Genomic DNA, 13,032 nt, shown 5'->3' on the forward strand with positions numbered 1-13,032 from the left:
AGATTCTGAGGTTTTTAAAAGTGATCAATGTTAGATATTAAATAGATCCCTGTTGTATACAGTTGGGATGTTCTCTTTGGACATGATGATGCTTTGGAGAGGATGGTCCTGAACTGAAGATTAGGCTGAGCATTTCCAGATTTTGAAAGACATCCAGGAAATTAATGATGTTGTTTTTCTTGAAAGATACTGCAATATATTTATAACTTTTTCTGTAGACTGTTTTAGACATTTAGGGATGGACTGAACTAGTTTTGCTCTCTAAATACTGGAATACAAAAAAGCCCTGATTGAATTAGTTTTTCGCACTCAAGAGTACATACCATATGAGTATCTCATAAACAGGATATTAAACTCAATTTTCATAGGCCTACCAGCATGTGTTATCAATAATTTGTTAATTTACGCTGTGATCAAGTCATCACTCTTTGTTCTCATTGTAACATCCTAATTCTACCAGTTCCCATGTCCCCATACATTTCTATCTCTACAAGTTTCTATTAAAGCTTTCTGTTTCGTGTTGATATAACACATTTAACATGCAGTGTCAGTCATAGCTGTGCGTCTGCTTTGTCTCATGCAAGTTCCAAGACATGACAGGTGCATTTATAAATGGAAAAATTAATGTGTGTGTACAGTGAGGGGAAAAAATATTTGATCCCCTGCTGATTTTGTACGTTTGCCCACTGACAAATAAATGATCAGTCTACAATCTTAATGGTAGGTTTATTTGAACAGTGAGAGACAGAATAACAACAAAATATCCAGAAAAACGCATGTCAAGATTTTGATGAATTGAATTGCATTTTAATGAGTGATTTGCATTTGACCCCTCTGCAAAACATGACTTAGTACTTGGTGGCACAGAGGTCAGACGTTTCTTGTAATTGGCCACCAGGTTTGCACACATCTCAAGAGGAATTTGGTCCCACTCCTCTTTGCAGATCTTCTCCAAGTCGTCAAGGTTTCGAGGCTGACGTTTGGAAAATCAAACCTTCGGTTCCCTCCGGATTAAGGTCTGGAGACTGGCTAGGCCACTCCAGGACCTTAATGTGCTTCTTCTTGTGCCACTCCTTTGTTGCCTTGGCCATGTGTTTTGGGTCATTGTCATGTTGGAATACCCATCCACGACCCATTTTCAATGACCTGGCTGAGGGAAGGAGGTTCTCACCCAAGATATGACGGTACATGACCCCGTCCATCGTCCCTTTGATGCGGTGAAGTTGTCCTGTCCCCTTAGCAGAAAAACACCCCTCCTCATCCAAACACGTTGAGTTGATGCCAAAGAGCTCGATTTTGGTCTCATCTGACTACAACACTTTCACCCAGTTCTCCTCCTCAGATGTTCATTGGCAAACTTCAGACGGGCCTGTACAAGTGCTTTCTTGAGCAGGGGGACCTTGCGGGGGCTGCAGGATTTAATTCCTTCACGGGAAGTGTGTTACCAATTGTTTCCATGGTCCCAGATGCCTGGAGATCATTGACAAGATCCTATTGTGTAGTTCTGGCCTGAATCCACACCGTTCTCATGATTATTGCAACCCCACGAGGTGAGATCTTGCATGGAGCCCTAGACGGAAGGAGATAGACATTTCTGTTGTGTTTCTTCCATTCCTTCATCTGTTGTCACCTTTTCACCAAGCTGCTTGGTGATGGTCTTGTAGCCCATTACAACCTTGTGTAGGTCTACAATCTTGTCCCTGACATCCTTGGACAGCTCTTTGGTCTTGGCCATGGTGGAAAGTTTGGAATCTGATTGATTGATTCCTTCTGTGGACAGGTGTATTTTATACATGTAACAAACTGAGATTAGGAGCACTCCCTTTGAGAGTGTGCTTCTAATCTCAGCTTGTTACCTTTATAAAAGACACCTGGGAGCCAGAAATCTTTCTGATTGAGAGGGGGTCAAATACTTATTTCACTCATTAAAATGCAAATCAATTAAAACAATTTTGACATGCATTTTTCTGGATTTTTTTGTTGTTATTCTGTCTCACTGTTCAAATACACCTACCATAAAAATTATAGACTGATCCTTTCTTTGTCAGTGGGCAAATGTACAAAATCGGCAGGGGATCAAATAATTGTTTCCCTCACTGTACATGTATGTCCACACCCCTTTGTGTTTTGGTCTGCATTTTAGTGAAGAAACTATGAATATCCAATCAGGAATATCATCATCCCTTCACTGAAAAGGAGATGTCCATCTTTGCTGGTACTTAGTCTATTACACATGGTGGTAGATTAGCATCAGATGAGACACTCCCTATATTTCGATATCTGCAAGGAGATCAGAAATGTTCCTGCCAATAGCTCTCTCCCTGGACTTCCTTAATCGGATTCTCTGGTCGTGTTTAACCTCTCGACAATGAGAGTGGAGCTTTGTAACAAGTCTCATGTAACAAGTTCAACGAGCCGCATTTAAAATCATCTGCAATCAAAAACTAAGGAGCTGGAAACATTGGAGATTTTGCCCCATTAGGTTTGCTATTATTTCATTAACGATGCAACATTCAGATTCATTAAGAAGCCCCTTGATTGGCCTGTTAAAGAGAGAAAGTCCTCTGGAGAAGAATACTATGTGAAGACTTAAGGAGCCTTCTGGGCCAAAAGAATGGGATCAGAACCAAAGTGTTATTGTGTATTTTTTTGTCGGAAAGTGACCAACTTTATTTCTAGCTAGTCTCGAGAAGTGGGACTAAAATGTGGACATAAATTAAGTGGGTAAGTTAATAGTAAGCAAACATGGCAAAAGAGGACGATCTTACATTTACATTTAGCAGACGTGCTTATCCAGAGCGACTTACAGTAAGTACAGGGACATTCACCCCGAGGCAAGTAGGGTGAAATGCTTTTCCCAAGGACACAATGTCATTTGGCATGGCCGAGAATCGAACCAACAACCTTATGATTAATAGCCCAACTCCCTAACTGCTCAGCCATCTGACCCCCTGATCTTATTTGATATTAGAATTATTGAAAAATACTATGCATGCTTTATGCTTATATTTAGGTAAACAAATGTGTATGTTTTGCCTTGACACTTATATATTAATATTTTCATGTTTTTCCTCGTAAATAATATTTAATATCATTACTTCATCTCCTGGGAAACAGTTGAAATCACATTTAGAAATGATTATTCAATCAGTAAAACTACCTTACGAGATAAGTAATTATTTACAAAAGTTATTTTGGAAAAAGGCAACAGTCTTCGTTTAAAGCTAGCATCTTGGGTTAAGTCAGCTGTGAGAATAATGCGCAACTTAAGTGATGAGTGCATTGAATAATATAAATAATTGATAGCAGATTGTCTCAGAACCTGTGTGTGCACGCATATTCAAAGTTTGTGGCAGGCTTGGAGACAGGCAGATAAGGATCAGTATTGAAGCCTGGGGTTTGCCCTTCCCAACTGTGAAGGACATGGTTTGTGAGTAGCAGGAACATTGATTTTTCTCAGTTGGTTCAGCAGCCTGTGATGACCAGTGATAGGGACCAAAACCTGCTCAGATCCATCAACAGTGACCACACCAGGCCTTTTTCACTATGCTGTACACAGGCACACACATACACACATCTTCAAACTGTCTTACACACGCTGTTAGAAAGCTCCAGGTAGCCTCATAACAAACACACGTTTCCATGCATTGATGTACTCTCTTCCACTTGTCTGTATCACAGAAACACAGACATCCAAACCTGATTTGCATAGTGGACGTGGCAGAATAGGACAAAGGTTTTGAGACCGCAAACAACTAACAGTTTAATAGAGCTGGGGGGGTTTCTATGGAGCTAGAAAGCTGACAAAGGTATCTGAATTTGAATATGAAAGATATGAAATATTTGTATGTCGAATTTCATCAAACTGAATTATTTTGATCCAGAAATATACATTTTCTGAAATTCAGATTGCGTGAATTCAGATGATTGAAATTCAGACTGCTGAATTCAGACTGCGGAAATTCAGATTTTGTCTGAACTAGGCCAAAGGTGAAACAGCTTGCTTTCACAGGGAAAAGTAGACGACTTCAGAACGACCAAACTTAGAATTGCTCGTTGGAGGAAGAGGATGGAGCCCAATGAGATATAAGGTTATAAGGTATAAGGTTACGTACGTAACCTAGGTTTTAATCATATTCGACATGATACAAAAGTAAATATCAATTGGTGCCTATTTCAACTTGTAGTAGCAGTTACCCCCAACTGAATGCTTTTCATCACAGGATGATGATGATGATGATTAAGATGACAAAGAGACATTGCTGCCGCAGAAATGGATGCAGAATATTATGTATGGTAGCTACTGGTAGTTCTCTCCCCATGTACTTTTATTTACAGGCTTGTGTGGAATTGTCAGATACACTGACATCATGAGAATAATGAATATAAAAAACGATTTGCACATTCTGATCCTGTTGAACAGAGCATGGATGCTATATACAGTGAAATGTTCATTTATTGGCAAGTGAATTCTGCATGTGGAACTGTGGAATTTAATGTAATCTCATTTATTCCCAGTTACAAGTTAATGAGTTGTACAAACTGCACCTCATGAAGAAAGTTCCAAAAACTGACCAAGAGATGGTGTAGACCTACTTAGGGTAGAAGAATAAAGGCTAATCTTGAAAAAGATTTACTGGAACACCAGTTACAGGAGGGTGCATGGTCACAGGTGATGTTAATTGTAGGAACAATAGCCTATATGAAATAATTGTTGAATTTGCTGAATTTCTATTTTGTCCAAGAGATGGTATACTTAGGGCAGAAGATGAAAGGCTGATCTTGCAAGGCTATCAACCTGCCCCCACCTCTCCTATGGTAAAATCTGGAGTTACTGGATGGAGTCTCAACTTGATGGCTCTCGCACATCATTGTGTAACTTACTGTAGCATTGCTACTCATATGTTGATAAGTAAGGGTCAAGATTGTGGTGTGATTAGTTGTTCTTGGGTATAAAAGGAATTGTGAAGCATCTGTGGATTCTTGATTCTTTGCAATATGATTAAATGATAATTTTATTTAAACTTACTTTGACCATTCTTGCTCTGATTTAACCCATAGAGTCAAATAAATGTAATGCCATTGGTATTGGCATACACTGTTCAGTTTCCCATCTTCGTTCAAACCATAGGGGAATTAGTTTCCGTTGTTTGGCCAATATCGACCCCCTACAATCTTGAAATTGATTTGCTGAAACACCAGTTACAGGACGGTACATGGTCACAGGTGAATCATGTAAATTGTAGGAACAACAGCCGTTAAAAACTCATTGTTGGATCTCTATTTGTAGGCAATGAAGAAGACCAAATACAATTTCAATTATTTGTCTTTATTTCAGTGCCAAAAAGCATTTGGTCGGTTCTGAGTGCACGTCCATGGTGTGTTACATTAGTGATGTAAGGGCTGAGAATGTTGCTAAAATAAATTACAGATTGTGACGGGAAACGGTAACGTGAACTTAAGTATTCATCAGGGAATTAAAGCACATCGAATCGCAGTCTTAAAATCCTATCCCGGCGTATAATTAAGCGAATTACATTTTGTTCGAGATCGGCCGGCTAAACCAGGAAAGGATATCCCATGTCTGCCAAAGCTATTAGGCTCAGAAAGTGGGAGGGGATAGGTAGAAACGCAGAGTTTGTTACGGAATACCTGCTAGCGGGCAGGTTAGGTTCACAGAGTAAGTTACCATGGAAACTGTCCAAAAGGTTTTTGTTACCTCTTTTTCTGGAACGGAAAACCGGGAGTATGCCTCTTTTCAACGTTAACCAACTCAAAGTTTTCGCTAAACCCGCTACCTGGAATACCCCCCTGGTGCCTCACACATTAGTAGCCGATACATTCAACAATGAGGGAGAGTTTGACACAAATAGTATGTGTGTTTTAAGTTGTTTATGTGTATAGATCCATTGAGTTGCGTTTATTTTGTCCCAGTGTTTCCCTTTCTCTCATTGCCTTTGAATTCATAAATTGTGTTTTGAGTTGTGTATGTGTATAGATCCATTGTGTTGCGTTTCTTTTGTCCCAGTGTTTCCCTTTCTCTCATTGCCTTTGAATTCATAAATGACCGTTCTCTTCTCAACATCCGAGTGGGAATGTCCAGATGGGCTTGAGGTCAGACCTCACTTGGAACACCGCTGAAGAAACACCTAAACTGTCATGGACCGGAATTGAGAATAGGCGATGAACACTGCATGTGTGAATGGGGTGGGCCAGGGGCACCGTATAGGGGGGAAATGTTTGGACAATTCCAAGGGCCCTTGACTGACAGGGGCACCAAAAAATAGAAAAACTAATATAAATGAGGAACTTGTTTAGTTTTTTTCCCCATTTTTTTTCATGGGGCCCAAAATTCCTGCCGGCGTCCTTGGGGTGGGCTGTGAGGGTGAGAATGCAGGGAACCGTCTTAATACCAAATTTCCAATTCCTCATGTGCGTCCAATTACCTCTTTGTGTTGCGAGCGCACAGGCCAGGTAAACAGCACGGGTGGGTTAAGAAAGGAGACGGGGCAGACGGGCAGCGCCACTAAGTAACGCCAGACGGAGATGAGAGGGGAAATGTCAGAGGGTGAAAAAGGACCCAGCATAGAGATGAGAGATTATGGCTCCTTGTGTCATATCCGAGTTATGGAGACTCTGAAGGTGTCTGTTGATGTGCCCCATTGAGTCATGCACTGAACAATGAAATAGCACGGCGGCAACTTTTTAATTAATACGTTAATACGTTCTGCACTCAGCTCTTATTCTCAGCAAATGGGGGGGGGGGGGGGGGGGGGGGGTCCTGGTGAGTTGGGGATCAGATTATAATCTTAAAAGCAGTATTTTATCCAGAGTAGCACCTTTTAGGTTTAGGGTTGGAGGTTGGTTTATAATAATTTTATATTTGTTGATCGTTTAGCAAATGTGTATATTAAGCATTTAGATCATCCTCAGAATCACTCTCCAAATAAAGTGTTGATTCTTTTTCATGGGTGCAAATTTATCTTCACCGCTGCAGAACTTATTTGTTTTATATTCTTATTTTATGTTGCAGGGTGCTGACAGAGTGGGCACGGCCTCACTGGAGAATCATCTGATATGAAGCTGGAACTAAAACCCAGACATCAATACATATTTTGAAAGACGAAAAAAAGAAGCTTTATGTGTTTGTGTTGTAAATTACTAACAGTGCTCAAAATTGAGTTGTTTGGAAGACCGAACACATGCTAATATATTATAGACCCTACTCAATTGAGCCTGAGTGTAGTACACCTAGCCTATGCGGACAAATAATTTAAGCAAACTGAGCTTCTCTGCTGTCAGTTGTACATTTTAAATCCAATCAGACCTCAATGCTGTCAACTGATGGAACCATCCAAGGATGACAAGGAACAGTCTGCTCATAAAGAGCTGATCCTGTAAGAAAACGTACATTCTAAAATACTATATATCTGTACGCTCACATTCAAATAAGTGGCATTAATGATTCTCTGTTGTTTTCACTCTTCCAACGGGTTTGCTCATCACTGCCTTGTGCCACTGCCTTCTAGACTGTGGCTGTCCAACAACAAAATATCTACCGTAGCTACTAGGTGTTTGCTTCCTCTGTCAAAAGAGCAACAGCTAAGGTTGAGCTGCGGGTCTAGCTTCCAGTATGGATCCTGTGTTTGGAAGTGGTGGAGAAAAGATTTACCAAAGATAGAGCACTCCGAACTGATACAACAGCAGTTGCTTTTTATCTTTACTAAGATGGCAATCTTTAGTATAAAATAGAAATATCAAGCCATTGGAATTATGATTTATTATGACAACGTAAAAACATAGATATATTCTGAGTCTCAATGTCACACATGAAACATTAAGTTGCCTTGCAAGTCATTGAGACCAACATTCATTGCCAGACTGGGGGGAGAGTTGGCACAGTTTTTAAATGTATTTTACATTTCTTTAAAAGGTCACTGTGGAATTTATCCAAAGAGCTGTTGCTCCAATTATCACATTTCTGAAACACTAGTATCCTCATTATAGAAACGCCATATTGTCAGTAATATCCTTTGAAATGCATGGCAATCAGTCAGTCATGGCTGCGAAACAGTTGTAGTTCTAGTTGTATGCTTGGGCCTCTGGCTCTTTTCTAATATGTGGACTTACTAGTTAAAGTAGAGAGCAATTTAGTAGTGACAGCCCGATAATGGCTAATTACAGTAGGTGGGGGTGAGTCACATTTATTGGTCATATCCCAGTGCATCAGAGCTAAGGTTGATGTAGGAAATAATATTACAGAGAGTGCTGTAGTCTGCTAAAGGTCACAGTATTCCCTAGTCAATATATCTATCGCCATTGGTCTCCCTTGTTCTTCTCTCTCACTCCCTCTCACGCTTTCTGTCTCATGTACTTTCCCTCTCTCTCCTGAACTTTCCCTCTTCAACATATTGCTGGGGAAGTTCACATTGAGAGGTCACAGAGCCATCCAGACTTTGGTACACACTGAAGATAAAGGTCACAGTTATGAGGAGAATAACACTGAGGAAGGGCTTTGCATTGCTACATTGTGTGTCTGCATGGGTTGTGCTGAATAAGAATGCATGAGTTATTTACATATCAACAATCATATTTACGTTGGTATCGAGCACAGTGTAATAAGCGGCACACAATGCAGAATAACTCAATAGCTCGCTCACAACTTATGTAATATGTCACAAACTATTAATCTTTCCAATTTAACAACATAAAGAAAGTGAACGCACAATATTGGTACACATTAGCTTGTAAGCCAACTCTATAAACTTCAACCATATCTGAGGACTACATGGATGCCAAACAATGTGAATGACAGCAGAGTGGTGATTGGAGACTCTGTGCATTCAACACATTACCCTTTAAAGTGGTTAGTAACAATTCATATTCAGCAGATCAATCACATACAACACTTTTTTTCAAACCCAGGCAACAAAGGTTTAGAGCAGAAAAGCGTTACCTGAAGCCGGGGAGTGGCGTTGTAGTAGGTATTCAGAGGTGAGGATCCAGGACGAGAGCCAGAGGACAGGACAAGGGTGGGACGGACATTGGTGAGGTCACAAAGAACACAAGGAAATGACAGGAAGGAGGGAAGGACGCACAACCAAAACAGAGAAACATGGCCAGGGAAGGGAGAGGAAATAAAACAGGTGGATCGCCAGGGACAAGGACAGATAAAGGGTAAAAGATGATGGAAGGATGAAGGGAGCAAGAAGGTGGAGAAAAAGTGGAGGAAGAATAAGTGGAGGAAGAGGAGGTTTGGGCAAAGAGAGGCTCTTTCAATTCCTCAAAAAAACCAAACAAAAAGGAATGAACCCATACCTTGGTTGTTTAACGTCAGGTGCGCCAGACCTTGAAGGAAAGAACAGAAAAAAAGAAAAGAAAGGAAAAAAGAAGGTCATAAAAGGCACGGGAAGAAAAAAAGCATTGTCACAACGTTGGACTGCAGTTTGTGACAGACATCCACCGGGCAGACTCGGATGTCAGAGTTCAACTCAAAGGTAACAAAAAAAAGAGAGAGAAAGTAGATAACGGAAAACAAGCAAACACTTCTTGAGTGAGGTGTGGGGGATAGAAAAAAAAAAGCATTTTCATTTGGTGCAACCCCCGAAGGCTATTGCTCACACAAATGCTTTTTTTTTCTCTGAGGTACTTATGGAACACACACAGAACTGTTTGGCAGAGAAAAGCTTTAACTGAATTTGTCTCCCGTAAAGGGTAAAATCTCCAACTGTGACTGCACAATACAAGATTTTGTCAAAAAAGTGAAAAGATATAAATCGGGAAACAGATCCAAAGAACATCTTTCGTGTCATCAGATACAGCCCAGGGCCAACTATAAAATACCTGTACAGATAAAATGTTTACAATGCCACAGATACTCAGCTGAACTCAATGTTGATGTGCACCACTCTGTTAGCTCTAAATCAGCTTGAATGCATTACAGGCAAGACAGAAATAAATGTCATGATTCTTACTATCATTCCACGACCATATCAACTGCTATCATACATCTGTTATTGTATATCTGAATTGAGTTCAGCACCACATGAAACTGTGGACAAACTATATTACATCTAACTGCTGTTGACAAGTTACCCACCTACTGATGAAGTAACTATACAGACCAGTGTGTAAATCAGCAAAGAAGATATATTTAGTCAGTGTAGGCAACATCTAATATGCTCCCACTATGGAACTCTAGGTTTAACCATTCCATATTTGATCACACCCTTCATTTTAAACAGCAGTGTGTGCTCTTTTATACTAGCTTCATCTTAAGATGGGAACTGTAACCCCAAAACCAAAGTAATTCAAGCCTCAGGATATCAAGTTCAAAATAGCCTGTAGAATAACCACATAAAACCTAGGAATCTACAATACACTGCACCATACAGCATTGGAATGCATAGGATTGTAAAATTGATAATATACTGTATTAACACAGATTAAAACAAACTGAAAAATGACCTGTTGATGTCAGCCTGGAAGTGGATAATATGCACACAATCTAGCTCTAAAGACAAACTCTATGCTAATAAAGTTGATACAATCATTCAAGGTTTGGCAACCCCTGTTTTTTATAAGATTCAGTTCAGTCACATATCAATGTATCAATGTTTGTTGACTGATCTTATTTTCAAATAAATAAGATCTCGATCAACAGAAAACAGACAGCCAAGGAACATCATCTAATCTTACACTCTCAGTGAGTACTGGTCAATGAACTGAAATGAGACAGGCCCACAAGGTGCTGTAATGTGATATATAAGATATGCTGTATACTGTAGATTTATTTACAGAGATCCAGAACCAATAGGCCAACAGCATAGAAAGGATAAACAAGATATAATCTGCCTGAGGTCATCATAGTGTGAAAAAAGAACAACATTTTAGAGGCCGTGGCAGTCGAAGAGGGCAGCCAAAAACATTCTGGCATTTGAAGAGGGCCGCCAAAGAACATTGATTACCTGATTACTTAAGTGGTTAAAGTAATGACCAAACAGTCATGATCTTTTAAAACAGCAGCAAAGTTGACTTAAATGGATACCATTTGCTGTGTTCAACAGTAAATTGACTAATGGTACACTACCTAGTGAATGTACTGAGTCATTTTCATCATGTAGTATTTCATCACTATAGCCTCTATGCTATAGCCACTATTGGCAATCGGGCATACATTGACATTAACTTTATTTGAGTACTACCTGTTGCAAGTCCATTGGGTGTAACTATTTGTTATGCAATCCAAAGAGTTGTAGACAGAGATAGGCTTGCATGAGGCATATTACAGTACTTTGACTTTACCAAGACTGCTGAGTTATTATTGGTGACTGTGGCTACAGCACCAACAATAGCTATGTGACAGGCTGTAACGAGAACAGACACACACCTGCCAGTGGTACAATGTCCTTTATATCTGCCCCTAACCCTTAGCATCAAGCAACCACTTGTGGGGCAAGACTTATCACCATCCCTTCTCATATACACCCACCCCTCCTCACCCCTTCAACCGTGGCTGCTCTAGACTGGTACGAGCCATTCTCTATCGTGCTCACTCTTAATAAGGACTGAGATTCCAGGCACAAAACATGTCCTGCATGTTTTACTTATCTACTCGCGGCACTTTCTGCAGGTCCTTTGCAGGGAGTCCAATCATCCTTTTGCCACCTCCGTTCATTTTGTTCTTTCTCCCTTAATCCATTAGGAAGATAAGAGCTCTGCAATGAAACAGGAGGCTGTGCTGGATGGTGCATACCAAATCATTTCTCCCTTCCTCTACTCCCCCCTGCCCACCCCACTGCCAGCGAAGGAGGAAGGGTTGGAGGAGTGTTAATATGGCACGTTGCTGCGAGGAGATAGGGACGGCAAGGACAAGGCGGCAGCAGCTGGTGGCATCGTCAGCTGGCAGGCGTCTCAGCCCCTGACCAAAAATGACGAGATCGAGGGGTGGCACAGGAATCTGGTAATCAACACAGAGGAATGAAAACCCTAACATATCACAGAATACAAATGAGGAAATAAAGGTGTGTGTGTGTCTGTGTGTTTGATCAAGAGACAGGGAGAGAAAGAGAGAGAGAGAGAGAGAGAGAGAGAGAGAGAGAGAGAGAGAAGGAGAGAAAAAGATGGCCAACAGCCTCAGGGAGTATGCTTTTATCTTAATTTTGCCAGTTGACCCCATGTGAAAGTCTATCTGTACCATAAGCCCCTGCAGAAAGAGAGGTCACCATTGATGAGCACACAACACACACTCTGAACCACAGAACTGTATCTGCACTCTCAAACTCCTTCTGGCACAAATCAAATTACCGCTACCACAAACAGTATCACTTTCACATACGGGGGGATAATGAAAATACAACTTCATTCTATAAATCTCCCTCTATACCGACATCTGAATATCTGATTTGATCCTTAATTGAGTTGCAGACGGGAGTGCCCAGCCAAACTGGAGCCGAGATGGGGATGAGCTCTGATTGGCTGGAGATGATTGACTGACAGATGGGGAAGGGTCATAATTCTGCCATTAGGAGGGGGACGTGCATCCGCGAAATGTGGCCCGCTCTCTCTCCCTCTCTCTTCCTCCCCCTCGTTTGCTCCCACCAAATCAACCGCTCAATCAGCCAGCTGCAGCTTCCTTCTGCTCTACTCCTCCCTTCCTCCACTCCTCATCATCTCCTCCATTCCGCCTCCAGTCTTCTATATGTGCACCACCACTGCTGGGCAGGACCCTTTGAATTACACCGATTACTCTACAGCCTTGTGTGAGAAAACAGCTCCAATAGTCCAGAGGGGAAAAAATCCACGCATGGGATAGACGTCAACACGATTTGGGCGTGAGTTACATCAATGCACCATGACGGGGTTTTAGAGATAATTGCATCTTCATCGAGATAAGCGACAGAGTTCACTTGGAAAATGAACAATGTTGCTCGATTATCATTTCAGCAACAGGTTCAATCTTGAGCGACCTTGTCAAATGCCCATCACTCACCAAGTGTTTACCCAACCACCTATGGTGCTGAGCTGCTGTTA

The 13,032-nt window shown here is 41.0% G+C and overlaps 1 protein-coding gene across 1 annotated transcript in view; it reads right to left on the bottom strand.

The window, feature by feature from the left end:
• The window catches only part of nrxn2b (neurexin 2b), a 437,850-nt gene that overhangs the window by 357,534 nt on the left and 67,284 nt on the right, over positions 1-13,032 (bottom strand). Inside the window, exon 4 of the mRNA XM_067261168.1 lies at positions 9,319-9,348. Within this exon, the coding sequence (XP_067117269.1) occupies positions 9,319-9,348 (30 nt within the window). The remainder of the gene's footprint in view (positions 1-9,318; positions 9,349-13,032) is intronic.

Source organism: Osmerus mordax, chromosome 23 (genome assembly GCF_038355195.1).
Source record: "Osmerus mordax isolate fOsmMor3 chromosome 23, fOsmMor3.pri, whole genome shotgun sequence".
Lineage (NCBI taxonomy): Eukaryota > Metazoa > Chordata > Actinopteri > Osmeriformes > Osmeridae > Osmerus > Osmerus mordax.